Raw genomic sequence first — 21,014 nt, forward strand, 5'->3', positions numbered from 1 at the left:
TAGCCAAGACATGGAAACAACCTAAATGTCCTTCTACAGATGACTGGATAAAGAAAATGGGGTACCTATATACAATGGAATACTACTCAGCCATAACAAAGAATGAAATAATGCCATTTGCAGCAACATGGGTGCAACTAGAGATTATCATACTAAGTGAACCAAGTCAGAAAGAGAAAGACAAATAACCATATGGTATCACTTACATGTGGAATCTAAAATATGACACAAGGAACACCCTGGTGGTCCAGGGGTTAGGACTTGGCACTTCCACTGCCATGGCTCAGGTTCGATCCTTGGTCTGGGAACTAAGATCCCGCAAGCCGAGCAGCATGGCCAAAAAATAAATACATAAATAAGATAAAATATAACATGAAATGAACCTATCTACGAAGCAGAAACAGACTCACAGACATAGAGGACAGATTTGTGGTTGCCAACAGGGAGGGGGTTGGGGGAGGGATGGGGTGGAGGCTGGGGTTAGCAGATGTAAGCTATTATATACGGAATGGATAAACTCAAGGTCCTACTGTATAGCACAGAGAATTATATTTAGTATCCTATGATAAACCGCAATGGAAAAGAATATAAAAAAAGAATGTGTATATATACATATACATATATATATATATATATGTATAGGTGAATCACTTTGCTGTACGGCCGAAATTAACACAACATTGTAAATCAACTATACTTCAATTAAAAAAAAGAATGTTTTTATGTTTGTAAAGAAACCTGTCCATCTTTTCCTTGTGATTTCTTCCATTTTTCTCTAATCTTAAAAGATCATTCACTCATCTAATGGCTAATTTTCTGTTGGATTCAAGAATTGATGGAGGGACTTCCCTGGTGGTCCAGTGGCTAAGACTCTGAGCTCCCAATGCAGGGGGCCCAGGTTTGATTCCTGGTCAGGGAACTAGATTCCACATGCTGTAACTAAGAGTTCGCATGCCGCAACTAAAGATCCTGCACGCTGCAACTAAAGATCCCACATGCCTCAACTAAGCCCTGGTGCAGCCAAATAAATAAATAATAATAAAAGAATTGATGGAGATGTCTGAGTTGTTTTGTCATTTTTTAATAACAAAAGAGAGAAGAGGATTATTTCCTTTACTTTTTTTTTTTCATATATTTGACTTTCCTTGACTTTTTGCTTCAGTACCTTGAAATATGCTCACTGGAAATGGGGGCTGTAGGAGGAAGTGTGTATATGTATACACATCAAAAAAAGTCTGGAAGAATATGTACCAAAACATATTAACGCCGTTTTTTTTCTGACTGATGGGAGCACGGCTGGGATGGATTTGTTAGTTGTGCCTGCCCAGGACTATTTCCTTTGGGCAGGATAGCCATCTTCATCCCCTGTGACTTTGGTGTGGCTGCCCATGACAGTACACTTACCCTGTATAGTACCTTATTCCTCTGGCAACAGTTCTGGGGTAAAGGCATTGGCATGTCTCTCCAGCAGAGCCCATCGGAGTCCCTCCCTGAGACTGATACATGAAACTGGGTGTAGCTCCTCTTTTGCTGGGTTCAGTTGGAAAGTTGGGGCTGCCTCACACCATGCTTCCTGCCAGGTAGAGGAGATCACTCTGCAGAGGAAAGGAAGCCGAAGTGTAAAGAAAAATCGAGACAAGGAGAGATGAGAGAAAGCAAATCCTCCAAGTACTGTATCTCCAGTTCCAGTCTCACACCCTGATCCATGGTTTTCCTCTTTCAGTCTTGCCTCAGCTACTGTGAGCCATAGGTTCCTCTTTGGTGAAGCTGGCTTAGATTGGGATTCTATTACTTGACAAGTGAAAGAATCTAACCAATGGCAAGGAGATTTAGGGGAGGGAAATTGCCCCTTAGCCCCCTATCCCCAGGCAAACCAGGTCCCTTCTCTGAGCCTCAGTTTACACTAGAAGTAAATTTTAGCTGTCAAATTTTTAATTCCAGTGGTATTCAAGGCATTTCACATACATCAGTCTCATAGAATTCTCAGGAGAATTCTGAGTCAGTCATCGATATTCCCAATGAAGAAACTGAGACTCAGAAAGGCAGAGTGTGACTCAGATAAGTTAGTCTCAGAAGCCTTTCTAGGGGGATTTCCCTGGTGGCGCAGTGGTTAAGAATCCACCTGCCAATGCAGGAGACATGGGTTTGAGCCCTGGGCCGGGAAGATCCCACATGCCATGGAGCAACTAAGCCCGTGCGCCACAACTACTGAGCCTGCGCTCTGGAGCCCAGGAGCCACAACTGCTGAGCCCACGTGCCACAACTACTGAAGCCCGCGCGCCTACTCTCGCCATAACTATAGAAAGCCCGCGCGCAGCAACGAAGACCCAAAGCAGCCAAAAATAAAATAAATTTATAAAAAAAAAAAAGCCTTGGGCTTCCGTGGTGGGGCAGTGGTTGAGAGTCCGCCTGCCGATGCAGGGGACACGGGTTCGTGACCCGGTCCGGGAGGATCCCACATGCAGCGGAGCGGCTGGGCCCGTGAGCCATGGCCACTGAGACTGCGCTCCGCAACGGGAGAGGCCACAACAGTGAGAGGCCCGCGTACCGCAAAAAAAAAAAAAAAAAAAAAATCCTTTTTAGGAATCTCTGCCATCTTCCTTTCTCACTGTAAAATGGGCATAATAACTGACCACCCTCAGACACAGTCCTGAGGATAAGAGAGGGAAAAGCCAGTTGAAGTTGAGTTGGGGGTAAGCATTGTCCCTTCCCCATCTTCCTGGAAAATGCAGGAATTCAAGAGTTAGGGCTAGCACTGGGTGATGATGGAGGTGTAGTTGGGGTCCCCGGCAAAGAGCCTCCTCTGGCTGCCTTCAGTCCATCCAGCCCCAACCCTACTTCCTGGGAGTTGCTGCCCCGCCCCCCGCCCCCACACACACACCCCGGGCCACCTTCCCAAAGAAGGCCTCGCGCAAGAGGACGTCAGTCAGTTCCCTTGGCCCCCTGCCTACCTCCCCGGGGCACTTTTGGGCTTTCCCTCCCCAACCTGGCCCCGAGCCATCGGTCACTGGCGCCTGCCCAGTCACGCGGTCCTCTTTGGCCGACTTCCTCCAGGATCCTGATTTAACTCTCCCTCCTCCCCCGTCCCTCCCCGCCCCAGGCTCTCAGGGCACCCTCCTGTTCTGCCCGGCAGGTGTAGGGAAGTAGAGCATCAGCTCTGCCTCAGAGGGGGACCTCGGGCTTTAGTTTTCCCGCCTGTCAAATGCGGCCCCCACCCTACGGTTGCCTCAATTCTCTTCACTGCCTCCTACTCTTGCTTTGTCCTTTCCCTACGGCCCCATCCCTCCACCCCCATCAGTTTCCTAAGCTCTTCCCAGGGCCTAATTCCCCGGGGCGGAGGTGGGGGGGTAGGGGAGGAGGGACAGCGTCCAACCTTAAGGGAGCTCAAGGAACTGGTCTGAAAGGAACTCCAAGAGACAGGGTGAAAATGGCCAGCTTCCGCCATCAGACAGACTTGGGTTCGAATTCGACTCTACTTCTGACCAACTGCTGATTCTGAACCCTTCATCTCTCTGTGCCTCAGTTGTTCCTTCTGTGAAACGAGGACCCTGCCGGGAGACGAAGGATGGAAAGACCCAAAGGGAGGCTCCAACCTGAACTAAGGGTTCCCCCGCCCACCCCCGCCCCCAGCGCCCCTTCCCTAGCCCGGGAGCGGATCCTCACCTCCCAGTCCCTAGTCCCTCCGCCGCAGGCTCCTCCTCCTCTGACATCAGAGCCGCGGGCGGGCGGAGGGAGCCAGCTGAGTCCGAATCGAGCCCTAGCCCGAGAACGGGCGGGCGGGCTGGCCAAGCGCGCAGCAGCGGCGGACGGCGGACGGAGCTCGGCACCTGACAACTCGCGCCTCCCAGCCAGCCCCGCGGCTGGGCAGCCGCAGGTACAGCCCGGGAACCGCCCCGCCCGTGACCCTGGGCGCTGTCGGGCGGCGGGACCCTTCAGCCGCTGGACACCAACCCCGAAAGATGGGAGGGGGTGCCTGGGCGTACTGGACTGTACAGGGGCAGGGCTGGGCCTTTCTCCCCCACCTATGCCCCAGGCCCAGCTGCCTTTACTGAGTGGGTAAAAGAGGGAGGAGGAGGAGGAGGAGGAGGAGGAGGAGGAGGTGTGTGTGTGTGTGTGTGTGTGTGTGTGTGTGTGTGTGTGTGTGTGTGTGTATCTGCCTTCAGGAGGAGGGGTGTGTGTGTGTGTCTGCCTTCAGGAGGAGGGAGGGTGTGTGTGTGTGTGTGTGTGTGTGTGTGTGTGTGTGTGTGTGTGTGTGTCTGCCTTCAGGAGGAGGGGTGTGTGTGTGTGTCTGCCTTCAGGAGGAGGGAGGGTGTGTGTGTGTGTGTGTGTGTGTGTGTGTGTGTGTGTGTGTGTGTGTGTGTGTGTGTGTGTGTGTGTGTGTGTGTGTCTGCCTTCAGGAGGAGGGGTGTGTTTGTGTGTCTGCCTTAAGCTGGGCCTGAATGTGGAAGGACTGGGCATTAGGAGGTAAAGACATGTGGGGGCCGTGTTGGGGTATGCGAATGTCATAGCACAGGCAAGTGGATCTGATATGAAGTTGCAGCATGTTGGTGTGTAAGCGTATCCGTATGGGTGGGGATGTCTGGGAAACAGTGTTTGGGCTGCACATTGTGTATCTAGGTGTTGTGTGTGCTGGAATCTGGCTCAAAGGGTAGTAAGTCAGAGTTGGGGGGTATACAGTTGTGTACTGAGGATGTTTGGAGTTAGATGTTTTGAGGATTTGGAGTTTAAGAGCTTCTAGGGTGTATAGGAGCTGGAGGGTGAAGGGTGTGAATGAATCTGGGATGTCTGGTATACAGGTGAGGGGTCTGTGTGTGTGTGTCTGGCCTGTCTGCATGTCATCTCGTCCAGGTGTACGTGGATTTGTGTTTTGGGGTGTGAGAGGGATCTGTGGGAGGGATGTCTGGGTGTGAGGATGTCTGAGGAAGTGTGTGTTTGGACATGTGTGCTGATGTCTGGGTGTACATGTATGATGAGATGTCAGAGCATCATCTGGAGATGGAGTGTGCTGGATCTGGGGGCAGGTGTTTGGGTTCAGGGGTGTGGGTGGGTCTTGGTGTGGTGTATCTGGGTGTAGGGATATGTGTGGAACTGTGAGGTTTGTATTTGCCAGGCCTCCAGGTGGGTTTTAAAATTCTGCCTCTAGAGCTTACCATCAAGTTTCCTTTCCTAGAAGTTTCTGCCCCTGGGATAGGTGGCCAGACCCCCCTGGGAACAAAGTGCCACCCAGAGTGGGATCGCACATCAGGGGCTCTAGTCAGGGCACCTTCCCCTCATTTTCCCACAGAAAAAACAGAGAAGAAAAGTGCTCTTCCTGAGGTCACACAGTACACTGGTCTCTCTTTTGGCCTCACTTTCTGTGGGCCTGGGATGGGATTGAGAGGCTGTGTTCTCTGGATGGGTCCTAGTCTGGCCGCAGCCCCCTCCAAGGCCTTTACCTTCAGCAAGCTTAGCTGGGGCCCCAGCTAGGGTCATTGGGCAACTCTGGGTCCAGACCCTATCCATCGCCAACCTCAGTCTCCCCATTCTCCATCTGATGAATGGAGAGAGAATGCTCACCCTCTACTGCTGGTTGAGACAGACGTCTCAACAGAAAAGTACAGGCTGGATCAGGGTGAGATCAAGCCGGGAGGGGACAGGTTGGGTGGGACCATTTCTCAGGCTGCTGGGACCCAGATGGGGAGTCAGGAGTGAGAGGGGGGTAACAGGAGGTCCAGGGAGCTCCAGCTGCGGCTGCTGTTGCTGTGGTAACAGTGCAGAAGGAGCTATTTAAAAACATGGCTGAGATACTGCTGGAAGCCCAGGCTGCCGGAAAACTGATTTCCGAGAGGCCTGGCAGGGAGAAGGAGGAGGGAGAGGAGACACCCCAGCAATTCCCAGGGTGGGGCTGGGACATCGCTGGTTCTGGGGACAGGGGATCCTCCGGGGCTGTGCATTTCTATAAGCTGCTCTGGGGTCTTCTCTGCTGTCCTCCCAGAGGTCAGTGTCCCCCTGAGTGTTTGGATTTAGAGAGGGAGGAACTGGGAGGTGAGCTGAATAAACGAATGAATGAGTGACTTTGTTGAATAAAGAATTTTGCTGCCACCCTGAAGGATTTTCCTCTAGGCATAAGGATATGATGCATGGATGTTGCTGAATGAACAAATGGCCTGTGAATGAGTGAAAGTTGAATGATTTTGTCAAATGAATGAATCAAGGAATGAATAAACGCAGGCTGAATGGGGCCCCCAGTAAGTTCCCACGAAGAAGCCTGGGCCCTGCTGAGTCTTTTCCTTCCATTCCCTTTCCCAGGAGCCCTGGCTGTGGCCAGGGGGCAGTGGGCCATGCCGGGGGCAGTGGAAGGCCCCAGCTGGAAGCAGGCGGAGGACATTGGGGACATTTACGACTTCCGTGATGTTCTGGGAACGTGAGTCTCAGGGCAGGAGGAAAGGGAGAGCTGTTCCTGAGCTGGGGGTGGGGGGGGCGGTTGGGAAGGTCCTCACTCCTGGGCCTGACTGGCTGGGGAGGCTGAGTCCAGGGTGGTGCTTCCTCTAGCCAGTTGATCACTGCTTCCTGTTTCCTACTGCCCAGGCCCCATGGTGGCCTTGTATGGCCCGACTGGCCTGGGCTTCTCACTTCTGGCTGACAGTGGGTGGAACAGAGGCTGCTCTTGCCACAGCTCTGGGTTCCTGTGACGAGAAGAAAGTGGGAGGAATGAAGGAGCCAGTTTTTCAAACTTGCTGCCAAGAACTGGGGGTTCTGGCCTAGGTTTTGGAACTGAAGCTGGGCGTGGCTTTGTTCTCAGTGGTGGGAATCCAGAAATAACTCAAACCTGATCTCCCAAGTCGATCCCAAACATGTGAGGGAGACAGACCTACGGAAAATGACAACAGGGTGTGTGCTGTGCTCTAGCTAAATTCGGGAATGAGGACTTTGTTGAGCCCAGAGAGAGCAGTGGCTTCTGTGTGGAGAAGAACTTTATGGAGAAGGGAGTATTAGAGCTGGGGACTAAAGGATGGGTAGGAGTGTACTTGTCAGAGAGGGAGAAGGCATTCCAGGCAGAAGGAATAGCATCAGCAAAGGTTCAGAGGCATGTTATGTGTGGAAGGAGAGAGAGTCTAGTGGAGCTTCTCATCAGAGCCTGGGGGAAGAGTGGAAGAAGAGGCTGAGAAGAGAGAGGAACAGGTCATGTAAGGCCTGAAAGCCAAGCTATGGAGGCTGGACTTGACCCCATGAGCCACAGGAAGACATTTAAGACTTTGTGGCAGATTTGCAATTCAGGATGGTCACTCTGGCCACAGCACAGAAGGGAAATTGGAGAGGGACAAGACTGGAAACCAGCAATGAGGCTATCACAGTCACTAGTTATTCTGACGATTGAGCTTTCACGAGAGATGCTTTTCTTTGACTTATGGCTCCTTATTATCCCAGGGAAAGCAAACCATCCTAGAAAGAACACTAGTAAACCCTCCTTAATCAGTGAACTTTAGTGAAAATGAATGTGTTCCTTTCTAAGAGCCTGTTAGAAAGCATTGCTTCTCAAACTTCAGTGAGGATACACATCACCTGACAGTCTTGTTAAAATGCAGATTCTAGGGCTTCCCTAGTGGCGCAGTAGTTAAGAATCCGCCTGCCAATGCAGGGGACACAGGTTCGAGCCCTGGTCCGGGAAGATCCCACATGATGCGGAGCAACTAAGCCTGTGCACCACAACTACTGAGCCTACACTCTAGAGCCCGTGAGCCACAACTACTGAAGCCCGCGTGCCTAGAGCCCGTGTTCAACAAGAGAAGCCACCACAATGAGAAGCCTGCGCACTGCAACAAAGGGTAGCCCCCGCTCGCCACAACTAGAGAAAGCCCGCGCGCAGCAACAAAGATCCAACACAGCCAAAAATAAAATAATAAATAAAAATTAAAAATGCAGATTCTGATTTAGTAGGTCTAGGGCGGGGCCTGAGATTCCACACTTCTGAAAAGTTCCCAGGTGATACTGATGGTTCTTCATGGTTCTAAAGGGTGTTAAATAAGCCATGACTCAAATTGGCTTTTGCAGAAAAAGGAGTGAATGAGTCATGCACATAATAAAAAAGCCTAGGGAGTAAACTTCAGGCATGGGATGCAGGGGCTCACATGATGTTATCAGGAAATTGTCTTTGACGGTTTCTCAGCTCTGATTTCCTTTGTGTTGGCTTCATTCTCAAGCAGGCTCTCCCCAAGTGGTGGCAAAGATGACCACCATTAGCTCCAAGCTTACGTCTTACCAGCTTAGCAGGAAAGAGCACCTCATTCTCAAAGTGCCAGTAACCTGGCTTATATCACAGGACCCAATTACTGTGGCCAGGGGATAGACTACTCTGATTGGCCAGGTCACCTCTGGCACCAGGGAGGTGAATGAGTGATGGAGGGAGGCTCATCCCATCTCCTTGGTCTGGGGATGGTCACGTAACCCATAGGGGGATGGAGGAGAGGCTGGAGGGAAGCTGAGTTCCCCACCTCGTGAATCCCCTCTCTCTGCAGAGGGGCCTTCTCGGAGGTAATCCTGGCAGAAGATAAGAGGACTCAGAAGCTGGTGGCCATCAAATGTATCGCCAAGAAGGTTCTGGAGGGCAAGGAGGGCAGCATGCAGAATGAGATTGCTGTCCTGCACAAGTACGTGAGCCACATCCTGTCCCTGCCCTGGGTTGACCCTGCCTTGACCCCTCCCATTCGCTTCATATCTCTGCTTTGGGCAAATCATCTAACCTCTCTGAGCCTCAAATTGCTCATTTGTAACATGAGGTAATAATCTCCACTTGGTAGGGATTTGGGGAGCATTAGAGGTCCCTTATTTCAAGTGCCTGGCACAACAGCTAACATGACAGATGTGACCGAGATGCCACTGCTTCTTTACAGTGGTTTAATGTCCAATCAGATCTAAAGGTCAGTCCTTGAATGTGTCTCAAACCCATGTATCTCAACTGACGTTATCTCTAGACCTACCGCAAGTTCCTGCCACATATTAAACCACCCAGCAAGTTGAAAAATGCCCATCTGCGGATGCCCTGACTCAACAACCAAATGGTCTCCAAACTGTTCATGCTGATGGGAAACCTGCTGTTCTCACTGGAAAGCTCATATAGAATCTTCACTTCCAGCCTCCCCCCTGAGCTTTCCAACCACCATGGGCAGGGATGAAATAATCATTTCCACTATTGGGTCAGGGAGACTGAGGCCCAGAGAGGACAAAGGACTTGCCCAAGGTCACACAGCAAGTTTGTGGCAGAGCCAAATCTTCCATCAAACTCAATTACCATCATTGGTTCATTTCTGGAGCGTTTACTGTGTGCCAGGCATTGTGCCGATTCTTCCCTGCATTTCCTCACATGATCCTCACTCCACCACTTGGAGGGAAGTACTATCACTGGCTTCATATTATAGATGAAGAAACTGAAGCCCGGAGAGGTTACCCTCAATTCAGTGAATATGAGTGAGCACCCACTCTGCACCAGGTGTGGAGCAACGGTGGTGAGCAAGATAAAGCTGCTGGTCTCATGGAGATGATGTTCTGGTGGGGGAGGCTGACAACTTTATAAACCCAGACAAGTGTTAAAATCATATACTGATCAGCACTGTGAGGTGAGAAGACTTGCCCCCGAACAGCACGTGGCAGAGGCGGATGAGGACCCGGGTCTGTCTGACGCCGGAGCCCAGTGTTAACCCCTGTGGCTCTCCTGCCTTCCATGACACTATGATACATCATGGTAAATCAGCTTTTCCCTCTGAGACCCAGATCTCAGGCTCGTCCTGCCCAGGTTTGCAGGCGGTGGTTCTTCACCATGAGGGTGGGGAGGTGGCTGAACTGTCCTCACCTCTGAACCACCTCATTTCTCCTTTCAGGATCAAGCACCCCAACATTGTAGCCCTGGATGACATCTATGAAAGTGGGGGACACCTCTATCTCATCATGCAGCTGTGAGTGGCCCTGCCTCTGCACCTTCCTCACAGCTCTCCCTGCTGCCCCCTCCCTGGCCTCTCTGCCTTCCGTTCTCTTGTCCAGACTGCCCTGTCCCTGGCTACAGGGTGTCAGGTGGGGAGCTGTTTGACCGAATTGTGGAAAAAGGCTTTTACACAGAGCGGGACGCCAGCCGCCTCATCTTCCAGGTGCTGGATGCCGTCAAGTACCTGCACGACCTGGGCATCGTACACCGAGACCTCAAGGTGGGTGTGAGGGTGTGTGGGGAGCTGGGGCACCCAGGGTGGGGCCTCTGCAAACTCCTGAGACCTTGGGTACCTCTCACCCCCTTGCTGAGCCTTGCTTTCCCATCTGCAGAATTGACCCGGTAAGCCCTAAACTGCTTCCTCCCCATTCCATCTCTGACACACAAATGGACACAAAGGTGAACTGTGCTGTTATTTTATCCCAGTCGCATCTTATGTCTTTTTCTGATAATAAAAGTCCCACTTGCTCTTTGTAGAAAACTTGAATGGGGTAGCAAAACACAAAGAAGAAAGCCAGAAGCCCCTGAAAGCCTGCTCCTCAGAGACAATGATGGGGTTCACGTTTTGTAGTACATCTCATTCTGCTCTAGAAGAGTGCTGGGGTGAAACAGATCTGGGTCTGAATTCTCTCCCTGCCACTCCCCTCCCTAACTGTAGATTCTCAGGCAAGTCACTTTGCCTCTCAAGGCATCAGTTTCCCCCACTGTAAAGTGGGATTATTCAGAGTGGGCTAGCAGGGATGTGGTAAGGATAAACTGAAATCAAGCACAAGACAGGATCTGGCGCACAAAAATTCTTTAGGGTGTCACAGTACACAGCTGAGGTTTATAGGAAATTCCCTTCCATATCCCCGAGGCCCTTGTCCTTTTGGAACTTCGAACTTAATTGAGTTTCTTGTGCCTCCAACCAAGATGGCAGCTGTGATGCCACAGTGGCTTTTGGGGGGCTCGCTGGGGTGCTTGGGGAGGCAGAAGGTCCTGCTGGCCTCTGGCCATCTCCCACTCCTCTTCCCCCACCTCCCATCTTCCAAGCCAGAGAATCTGCTGTACTACAGCCTGGATGAAGACTCCAAGATCATGATCTCCGACTTTGGCCTCTCCAAGATGGAAGACCCCGGCAGTGTGCTCTCCACAGCCTGCGGGACCCCAGGATACGTGGGTGCGGAGGGCCGTGGGCTGGGACTGTGGGCGGGGGAGGAACCCAAAGCTGCCGGGCAGATTTGTCACCACCATGTCCCCTTCCCTCCACAGCCCCTGAAGTGCTGGCCCAGAAGCCCTACAGCAAGGCAGTGGATTGCTGGTCCATTGGGGTCATCGCCTATATCCTGTGAGTGGGGGGCTTGGCCGTTGGGGATGTGGCTTCAGAGTTCTTCTCTCCCCTACTTTGCTCTCTTCCTCCTCCCTGCCATTTCTTCTTTCCTGCCATCCATATTTATATCTACCAATTAATGACTAATATTACTTCACTCAACAGATACTACGTTTCTGGCACTGTGCCAAGCACTGGGGCTTTAGCAGAGAATAAGACAGACAAGGTGCCTGCCCTCAGGGAGCAGACATGCTAGTAAGGGAGACAGAAAATAAATAAGTAAATCTATAAAATAATGGCAGGTGGTAAGAAATATTAAGAAGAAAAATCAAGCAGGGGAGGGAGATGGGGTTGGATGCTATTGTAGATAGGAGGTCAGGGAGCCTCTCTGAGGAGGTGGCATGAGTGGCATCCTGACTGAAGTGAGGGAGCCAGACATTCGAGGTGTGGGGGGAGAATGGTTTAGGCAGAGGGCACAGCAAGTGCAAAGGCCCTGAGGAAGGACAGATGGCGGCATGTTAAGGAACAGAAAGCCAGGGTAGCTGGACAGGAGTGAGCAAGGCAGAGAGGGCCAAATTTCCCCCCTTTGTAAAAGGGGGAACTCCTTCCTGTGGGTCCTGCCTGATCCCTGAGACTGCCCCAAAGCTCCATCCTGGAGCCAGTGGGTACAATGAAAATGGAAATGAGAATGAGTTTCTCCTTGCCCAGGCTCTGTGGTTATCCCCCCTTCTATGACGAGAACGATGCCAAACTCTTTGAACAGATTTTGAAGGCCGAGTACGAGTTTGACTCTCCTTATTGGGACGACATCTCTGACTCTGGTATTTGGGGCTTTGCTTTCTTCCCCTGGGTCCTACCTCCGGTGCCTTCCTCATCTGCTTTAGGGGTCTCCTCTCTGCCTTCCTTCCACCAGATTCCCCAGCCCCAGACTAACAGAGCTGTCTTCGAGACCAGACACCCACCCTGGGTGCTTCTCTTTGCCTGGCTCCTGGCCTGAGAAACTGTAGGCTTTCATTCATTCGGTCTTCAAACATAGTATTTTAGAAAATACCTCCCCCCACAGACTTCCTAATGCCTAAGACACCACCATTCATGTTTTTATCTGTCTTCCTGTGCCTCCGATTAGGAGGCAAAGCTGTGAAGCCATTATCAGTCATGTACACATCAGTGTGAATACACTGAGCACAATCTTCTCTAGGAACAAGTTATTCTTAAGGGAGAAAGCTGGAGGGTTGGGGTGGGCCTGGGGGCTTAGAGAAAAGGGTGCAGGTAGGGTGGGGTGGTGAATGGACAGATCTGGCTTCGGTGCCAGCCAGACCTGAGGGGTGGGTTCTATCTTGGGGGTGTTCTCAGGCACCACCATGCTGTCTTTGCTCTTGTCTTGGGGATTCAGCCAAAGACTTCATCCGGCACTTGATGGAGAAGGATCCAGAGAAGAGGTTCACCTGTGAACAGGCCTTGCAGCACCCCTGGTGAGAGCTCCCACAAGCTGCAGGCTGGGGTGGGATCTGGGGCCCCCAGGCCTGCCTCAACCTTCACTGACAACCCTCCACACACATCCGCTCTAGGATTGCAGGAGATACAGCTCTAGATAAGAATATTCACCAGTCGGTGAGCGAGCAGATCAAGAAGAACTTTGCCAAGAGCAAGTGGAAGGTGAGCCCACGTTTAGTCCTGGGTCCCAGCCTCCCCAGGACTCCTCCCCAGCCCCATCCAGCCCTCAGCTCACACAGCAGCTTGCACCTTGTGGGGCACACTGTAAATGCTCAGGAGTGCTTACTGAAGAACCTCATTCATTCATTCAATGCTCTGACACCTACTCTATTCCAGTGATGGTCCCTGACCTCCAAGTCTAGAGGGAGAACAGTGTATACTTCTTAAGGAGACATCGAACCCAAGCCACGAGATCCTGGAAGGGGCATAAACCTGTCAGACGTGATAGCCGAGTAGGAATTAGCTGGGCACAGCAGAATAATGTCTGAGGCAGACGGAACCAGGGTGCAAAGGGCCAGGAGACGTGAGAGTGCAGCCATTCAGGGCAGTGTAAGCGCTAAGCCTGGCTGGACTGGAGGAGCTGTGGGCCAGGAGCCCAGGCTGCAGACCCAGGTAGGGGCCAGGCTGCTCGGGGGCCACAGTGGAGCAATGATTTGATCCTGGGGATGCTGAGGAGCCCCAGAAGGATTTTCAGCTGGAACTTGCCCATTAGAAAGGGCTCTCAAGATGCAGAAAGGCACAGAGGAGGCTGGGAGACCCTTTAGGGGGCTGTGGCAGAGACATAGTCAGGAGACAGTGAGGGCTTGGACCAGAGCAGTGGCACTGCGAACAGAGAACACTGGTTGGTCCAGGAGTCGTTTGGGAGGCAGAACTGACAAGAAGTGATGGTACAATGGATACTGGGGGAGAGAAGAGATGTCCAGGGCTGGCCCAAAATTTTGGTCGGGGATGAAGTAGATGGCGGTACCGTCACTAAGATGGAGATCCCAGGGGCAGAAACTTGTTTTAGGGGATGATTTTGGTTTGGGACATGGTAAATTTGAGGGACATCTCAGTGGATAGGTTGAATAGAGAATGATAACACACACACCTGGGCAAGTTAGTTAACCTCTCTGTGCCTCAGTTTCCTCCTTTGACAATGGTGACAGTAATAGTGCCCACCTCAAAGACATTCGTGAAGATTAAATGAACTATTATGTAAAGTGCTTAGAACAGTGCCTGACACATAATGCTATATTGTTTACTCTTATGTGAATATAAATTAATTATATATAAAAAGTTACGCATGTCTATCTATATATACATTTTATACATGTGTGTGTGTGTATTACTATATGATATGACTGAATATAGTTTAATAAAGCCTTGTAGATGTTTCAGGGAGTTTTAGGCGATCAACCAATATTGCCTGAATAAAACTAACAGAACTGCTGCGAGAATTACACCACCAGACCCTGCCCCGTGATGTCCTGCTCTCTCCAAAGTCCCTTCTTCTGCCTCTCTCCACAGCAAGCCTTCAATGCCACGGCCGTGGTGCGGCACATGAGGAAGCTACAGCTGGGCACCAGCCAGGAGGGGCAGGGACAGACAGCGAGCCACGGGGAGCTGCTGGCCCCAGCAGCTGGGGGTGAGGCCCTGGGCTCTGTGGAAGGGCAAGGGTGGTCCACAGAGAGGCACCCACACTAGAGCAGAGGGTCTCCTCCTGTGGCCAACTCTGCTTTCTCTCCCCGTGTAGGGCCGGTGGCCAGCTGCTGCTGTCGAGACTGCTGCGTGGAGCCGGGCCCGGAACTGTCTCCCACACTGGCCCCCCAGCTCTAGGGGCCTGGATCCCCCGTGTAGGAGGGGTTGGGGGCAGCCTGCTCCCCCCCTCCCTGAACTGGGGAGTTACCCTGCTCCACCCGCTCCGCACCCCTTTCCCTACAGCCCCTCCACTGCATTTTCCATACAAATGTTTCTATTTTATTGTTCCTTCTTATAATAAAGGGAAGAGGTTAAAACCACAGGTAGCTCTGTCTCCCCAGACAACTCCCATCCCACACTGTCACGCAAACTGCTTGATTTGAGGGTGCCTGGCCCCTGAGGTAGCTGCAAGGAGCCCCCTTTCCAACATGAGACTGAATGGGGATGAGAAGGGGGAATGGTGGGGAGGGGTATTTGGGGCATCCCTTCGTCCAGCGCCCCCACCTAGCCTTCCGGCCCTGGGCATCTCTTTCTGCGCTTTGCTGGTGGCTCCTGAGCTCGGTGGGGTTGGCGCAGGTCAGCACTGAACAGCACCTGGTGGGGGGGAGGAGTCTGAGTGGAGAGAGGGTACACTGGGGTCAAGACTGGGGGTGCCGTGTGGGGAGCTGGAAGGGTTCATGGGGGGCAGGGCTGAGGCAAGGAGAGTCCACTGGAGTCAGGGCTGGGGTGGGTGGAGAGTCCTTTAGGGTCACCTGGGGCAGTGGCGGGGTAGAAGAAAGTGGGTCAGGACTTGGGGCGAAGTCCTATGGGGTCTGGACTGGAGGAGGACGGGAAGGCTAGGTACACTCACTGCTTGGGCCCAGCCAGCATAAGGTCCCCACAGGCTCCGGAAAAAGCTTCCTAAACCAGAAGTGGTGAGGCGACATTGATTGGCCTTCCTGCTCCCTATCCACAAGGGTGGGGTGTAGGGGGAGGTGTGGGAAGTTTCCACCACCTCAGCTCACTGCCAGTCCCGACATCCTACTCTCTCCTTACCCAGTTCCTTGTTGGCCTGGGGGCTCGGATCCTTGGTGGTGGGGTGCCAGCTGTAGTCACATTGAGCGATCTGCCACACGTGGACATCCACGGGCACAGCCTGGGGCTTGTCTAGGGCCATCAAGCAGATGCAGTCGGCCACCTTTGACAGACACAGAGTGAGCCACAGAGGAGGAATGGCAGGGTCCAGCCAGCAACCTGCTTCTAGCCCCAAAGCCAGCTGCTTCCTTCTCCACTCTGAGGTTACTATGATTGTACATTCGATTAATAATTTAAAACACAGCTGTGTGGACTTCCCTGGTGGCACAGTGGTTAAGAATCCGCATGCCAATGCAGGGGACATGGGTTCAAGCCCTGGTCCAGGAGGATCCCACATGCCTCAGAGCAACTAAGCCCGTGTGCCACAGCTACTGAGCCTGCGCTCTAGAGCCCGCGAGCCACAACTACTGAGCCCATGAGCCACAACTACTGAGCCCGTGCACCTACAGCCCGTGCTCCACAACAAGAGAAGCCACTGCAATGAGAAGCCCGTGTATTGCAATGAAGAGTAGCCCCTGCTCACGGCAACTAGAGAAATCCTGCGTGCAGCAACGAAGACCCAATGCAGCCAAAAATAAATAAATAAATTAATTAATTAATTAATTAATTTTAAAAAAGAAATAGCTCCTGGTATTAAGAAATTCTTTTAAAAAAAATATAGGGCTTCCCTGGTGGCGCAGTGGTTGAGAGTCCGCCTGCCGATGCAGGGGACACGGGTTCGTGCCCCGGTCTGGGAAGATCCCACATGCCGCGGAGCGGCTGGGCCCGTGAGCCATGGCCGCTGAGCCTGCACGTCCGGAGCCTGTGCTCTGCAGCGGGAGAGGCCACAACAGTGAGAGGCCCATGTACCGCAAAAAAAAAAAAAAAAAAAATATATATATATATATATATATAAATAAAAAACAGCTGTGATGAGAGTGCTACTGGGTGAACATCTTATGTGTGTCAGGTTCTCGTTTTTTTTTATAAATTTATTTATTTTTGGCTGCATTGGGTCTTTGTTGCTTCACGCGGGCTTTTCTCTAGTTGCGGTGAGTGGGGGCCCCTCCTCGTTGTGGTGTGCAGGCTTATTGTTGTGGCTTCCCTTGTTGTGGAGCATGGGCTCTAGGTGCACGGGCTTCAGTAATTGTAGCACGCGGGCTCAGCAGTTGTGACTCACGGGCTCCAGAGCGCAGGCTCAGCAGCTGTGGCCCCCGGGCTTAGTTGCTCCATAGCATGTCGGATCCTCCCGGACCAGGGCTCGAACCCATGTCGCCTGTATTGGCAGGCGGATTCTTAACCACTGCGTCACCAGGGAAGCCCCTTGTCTTGTTTCGCAGACAAGAAAACTGAGGTTCTGAAAGGTGAAATGACTTGGCCAAAGTTACACAGCTAGGCAGACGCAGAACCCAGATTTAATGTTAGGCTGGAGTTCAGAGCCCATGAAAAAGAGTTCTTTAAGCAAAAGTTCATTTTTAAAGCATAGAGAAATATAAAAGAGAAAACAATAAATGCCAAATTCCCAATCATCTTTCTGATAGCTAACGCTGTTGATATTTAACAAGAAGTTCTATAAGTGCATATAATTTTACGAGAAGAACAAAATGAAAAGTGGAAACATCTTTTCATTTGTCTTCCCAAAGGTAACCACTATTAAGTTCCCTGTGATTCCTTCTGGAAATTTCTGCATATAGCAGTGTATATATGTACCTAAACAAATGGTTTTTCTAAAAACGCATTCAAAGAGCAATGTCTTTTATACCCTTTCTGCATTCTACATTTCTCTAATAAGACATCTGCTGGTATCCTTTCTCCTTCCCACTCTGCCTCCAGAAGAGAAGCCCGCATCCAAGCACCCAACTCTCAGGCCTGCCTTCTCTACTCCTCCGCTACTCTCTGCATGGGTGGTGAGGGCAGCTCCTACCCCCCTGGGGTCTTACCTTGGTGCCTACCCCAGGCAGGGTGCAGAGGGCCTTATGGGCCTCCTCGTAGGGCGCCTTGCGCAGCTGCTGCAGCCAGGGAAGTCCACCCCGTTCTTCCAGGATGGCTCGGGCACTGGCACTCACATAGCGGGCACGATACCCCAGGCCCAGCTTCCTGAGCTGAGCCTCCACCTGTGGCCCTGTGGGGTGGTGGGGAGGGGATCAGGGGTCAGGCATTATCACATCCTTCCTGTCATCAGGCTAGTGTGTGAGCCCTGCACCCCACAGGAATGCTTTCCCTAAGCACCCCTCTCCTACCTTGCCACCCTCTGGGAGACCCCAGGACACTTGCATGTACAAAGGAAAGGGTTAAGGCCTGGGTTCTGCCCCTCCACAAATGTTCTCTGAGCACTGACTATGTGCTGTGCACTGCAGAAGGGACTGAGAAGGACTTGCTGCCCTGGAGGAACTCCCCAGTTAAGTTCCTTAACCTTTCCAAAGGGCGTTCACATTCATGATCTAAAATAAAAGTCATAATAACAGCAACAGCTTCTATTTTCAAGTCCCGGGTATCATGCATGGGCAAAGTGCTTTAGGTACATTATCATGCTTACTTTTCTCAAGGACCCTGATGACAATATTATTGTTCTTCCCACTTTATGGATGGAGAAAATGAAGGCCTAGAAGAGGTTAAGTAACTTGCTCAAGAAAGGACATGGTAGAGATGGGACCTTGCACTGAGGTCTGGGACACCAAGCCTGTGCTCTTAACCCATTGCACTACCTACCTCATGATTGCTTTATTCATCCCTCAAACCCTTCTGGATAGAGACTGTTATTCCCATTCCACAAACAAGTTAAGAGAAGCTTGGAGAGGTGAATGAATTTCTTGAGGTCTTATGACTACTAGGCTGGGAGCTAAGACCCAAGATTGGGTTTCTAAGCACCTAAAACATTCTGTTTTCTCCAGAGGGGGCTGTCTCCTTGCTATGCAGTCACCAAGCACTTTCTCTAGCTTGGTTCTCACAACTGCCAACTGATATACTTGCCTCTGTAAAATACTTGCCTCACAGGGCTGCCATGAAGAACATATGTGTTTCTGGTTGCAGAATTGTTGGATTCATTGCAGAGATAACAAGTTGAATTTTCTGTTTACATCCCATAAGCCAAACACTGTGCTAGGTGCAGTATGTGTATTCCTTTACTCAACCCTCATGACAACTCTGATAGGTAGGTGCTATTCTTTTTTTTTTTTTTTTTTTTTTTTTGCGGTACGTGGGCCTCTCACTGTTGTGGCCTCTCCTGTCACGGAGCACAAGCTCCGGACGTGCAGGCTCAGTGGCCATGGCTCACGGGCCCAGCCGCTCCGCGGCATGTGGCATCTTCCCGGACCGGGGCATGAACCCGTGTCCCCTGCATCGGCAGGCGGACTCTCAACCACTGCACCACCAGGGAAGCCCGGTAGGTGCTATTCTTATCCAATTCAATGGATTAAAAAACTGAGGCACACAGAGGCTAAATAATGGCTCAAGGTCATATACGTAGAAGTCACGTGCCAGAGTTGAGATTCTGACCCAGGCAGGCTGTCTCTAGAATGCGTGCTCTTAAGCCCAAATTACTGTACACTGTATACAGATGTCTTCTGATGAGCCATTGAACCCATGGGGCAAAAGGTCCAGACTACTGAGGTGCTGACATTTCAGGGACAGATAAGGAAGATGAGGTGTAACTGGGGCTGATCAGACCAGGCAGGGCAGTATTCTGGATGAGGGCAGTATTTAGAAAGGCAGGAAGCTTTGAGATGGGAGAAGGGCACCAGGGGAGAACTGAACAGACCTTGAAAGCTGCTGGAAGGCCTGGAGGCAAGGACCCACCTACTCACCAGCCAGGGCCTGCAAGCTGGGGAAGCCATGGTAGATGACATCATCAAGCTGGAGGAGCCGAGGTCCGAAGGTCTGGCAGAGCCGCTCCACCATGCCAGTGATGCGGGCAATGTTGTTGTTGGAGGAACAGATGAAGGAGAAGAGACACTCAATGGGATCCTGTTGAAGGAGTCGCACACCTGGGGACCAGAAAGGCAGAGGAACCAGAAATCACCTGTTATTGGGAGTGGCCTCTTCTCACCCTCAGATTCTAGGTACCAAGGCTCCGGGGTATCCCAGGGGAATGAGGGACAGCACTGTTAGAGAAAGCAACACCAGAGCTCTCATTCCTCATAGCATCTTGTGAGGTCTGGGTTATCATCCCATTCCACAGATGAAGAAGCCACAATGTAAGCACTATGAGGGTGGGGATTTGTTTCTGTTTTGTTCACTGTGGTATCCCCAGTCGCATAGCTGATGCTCTGTAAACATTTACAGAATGAATGATGTCACCAGCCCCAGATCACACAGCCAGGATTTGGCTCAATATCCTTGTCACTCCACTATGGTGGTCAGCAGGACAATAATAACAGTAATAATAATTACTATGTGTCAGGCACTATTCTAAGCACTTTACATGGCTTAGCTTCTTTAATCCTCATAAAATCCTATGAGGTGGATATAATCCCCATTTTACAGATGGTGAAACTGAGTAACTTAACCAAATCACAAGCACCCCAACCCCTGCCTCAGGCTCTGTACTCACCTTGGAATTTCTGAGCCACCTCTTGAAAGTGGGGGTCCACAGAACTCCAATGGTGATACAGCTGAGCAAGGCTGACATCCAGCCGGAAGTACTGTCGCACGGCCTTTAGCTCTTCCAGTGTGGGCCTGCCAACCCGGCCCTTATCCCCTCGGTACACAGTGCAGTAAAGATGCTCCTCAGTCTGGGTCAGTGTCCATACCTGGTCGGCCAGCACGCCACTCCAGTGCGCAGGGCTTTGCTCCCTCCACCTGACCCCCAGGCACAGGGCAGCCCTAGCACTCAGTTTCCCTTCCTGCACCCTTTGGGGCCCTCCCATCTTATAACTGCTCCATATACAAAACTGACTTACAAACTGCAAAGTAAAAGTGCTTTCTTTTACATCAGTTATATCATGTAATCCTCGCAACAACACTGCGCAGGCTTATTACCTCACCTCCACTTTATAAAGCATGTAACAGGGTCACCACCCGTGCCTCAGTCTCCTCTTTTGTACTCTGAAGTTTCTTCATCACCCCCAATGCACCCCAGGATCTGCTGTGCCGAGGAGCCAGGAGCCAGGGTCACTCACCGGAATGACTGTCCAGAAGCCAGAACCAGGTCCAGGCGCAGCTCAGAGCGTGGACAGGGGATGGAGGCCCACAGGGCCGGGACGGAGGCTAGAGTGCGATGTCTCATGCTACGCTGCAGAAGGGAGCGGGCTAACATTTCCACGTCAGGCTCCGCCCCATGATGCCCTCGCCCACTCAAAGCAGCTCAACGCTCCGCCGAGACACCGCCCCAAAGGTCACGCCCCTCTAGGCCTCGCCCACCAAATCCTAGCCTCTTAATTTGCTTATTTAAGGCCCGCCCAGTTTTATTCAATTTCTCCACTCCCCAAAGGCCCCACTCCTTGCGGTTCACCAACGCTCCGTCCCTCCCACTCTGTCCCGACACTCCCGTCCTTCCTCCTTACGTATCCTCCCCCGCCCCCCACA

At 51.7% G+C, this 21,014-nt stretch overlaps 2 protein-coding genes across 8 annotated transcripts; one reads left to right on the forward strand and one right to left on the reverse strand.

Annotated features, from left to right (window-relative positions):
• Positions 1 to 1,106: 1,106 nt before the first annotated feature.
• Positions 1,107 to 21,014, reverse strand: OGG1 (8-oxoguanine DNA glycosylase). 7 transcript variants are annotated; one of them, XR_009565753.2, is made up of 7 exons: positions 20,609 to 21,014; positions 20,041 to 20,288; positions 19,295 to 19,474; positions 17,432 to 17,613; positions 15,474 to 15,615; positions 3,374 to 3,548; positions 1,107 to 1,595 (listed from the first exon to the last, which is right to left on the reverse strand). XR_009565753.2 is itself a non-coding variant. In XM_030840773.2 (7 exons), the coding sequence occupies exons 1-7, from the start codon at positions 20,743 to 20,745 to the stop codon at positions 14,750 to 14,752; spliced, it is 1,209 nt and encodes a 402-aa protein (XP_030696633.1). In that variant the 5' UTR covers positions 20,746 to 21,014; the 3' UTR covers positions 10,521 to 14,749. The 7 variants fall into 7 exon arrangements, 6 of the variants coding, with proteins under 6 accessions (XP_060163561.1, XP_030696633.1, XP_030696638.1 ...); XM_030840773.2 differs by lacking the exons at positions 1,107 to 1,595; positions 3,374 to 3,548 and adding exons at positions 10,521 to 15,050; positions 15,289 to 15,338 and having other exon boundaries at positions 15,474 to 15,584; XM_030840778.2 differs by lacking the exons at positions 1,107 to 1,595; positions 3,374 to 3,548 and adding exons at positions 14,797 to 15,032; positions 15,289 to 15,338.
• Positions 3,717 to 14,758, forward strand: CAMK1 (calcium/calmodulin dependent protein kinase I). Its single transcript, XM_030840788.2, has 12 exons — positions 3,717 to 3,874; positions 6,289 to 6,403; positions 8,496 to 8,627; positions 9,855 to 9,929; positions 10,037 to 10,175; positions 10,988 to 11,114; positions 11,207 to 11,282; positions 11,973 to 12,085; positions 12,658 to 12,736; positions 12,833 to 12,920; positions 14,268 to 14,385; positions 14,494 to 14,758. The coding sequence occupies exons 2-12, from the start codon at positions 6,321 to 6,323 to the stop codon at positions 14,574 to 14,576; spliced, it is 1,113 nt and encodes a 370-aa protein (XP_030696648.1). The 5' UTR covers positions 3,717 to 3,874; positions 6,289 to 6,320; the 3' UTR covers positions 14,577 to 14,758.

The sequence above is a fragment of the Globicephala melas genome, chromosome 11 (genome assembly GCF_963455315.2).
Source record: "Globicephala melas chromosome 11, mGloMel1.2, whole genome shotgun sequence".
In the NCBI taxonomy this organism is placed as follows: Eukaryota; Metazoa; Chordata; class Mammalia; order Artiodactyla; family Delphinidae; genus Globicephala; species Globicephala melas.

Bases quoted from the DNA above. Each gene is read 5' to 3' on its own strand.
- CAMK1 (XM_030840788.2), top strand. From the start codon at position 6,321: ATGCCGGGGGCAGTGGAAGGCCCCAGCTGGAAGCAGGCGGAGGACATT. The intron at 6,404-8,495 runs GTGAGTCTCAGG...CTCTCTCTGCAG, and splicing joins TTCCGTGATGTTCTGGGAAC to AGGGGCCTTCTCGGAGGTAA. The intron at 11,115-11,206 runs GTGCGGAGGGCC...TTCCCTCCACAG, and splicing joins CGGGACCCCAGGATACGTGG to CCCCTGAAGTGCTGGCCCAG.
- OGG1 (XM_030840773.2), bottom strand. From the start codon at position 20,745: ATGTTAGCCCGCTCCCTTCTGCAGCGTAGCATGAGACATCGCACTCTA. The intron at 20,289-20,608 runs GTGAGTGACCCT...CCTGGGGGTCAG, and splicing joins GCTTCTGGACAGTCATTCCG to GTGGAGGGAGCAAAGCCCTG. The intron at 15,339-15,473 runs GTAAGGAGAGAG...CTTCTGGTTTAG, and splicing joins CCAGGCCAACAAGGAACTGG to GAAGCTTTTTCCGGAGCCTG.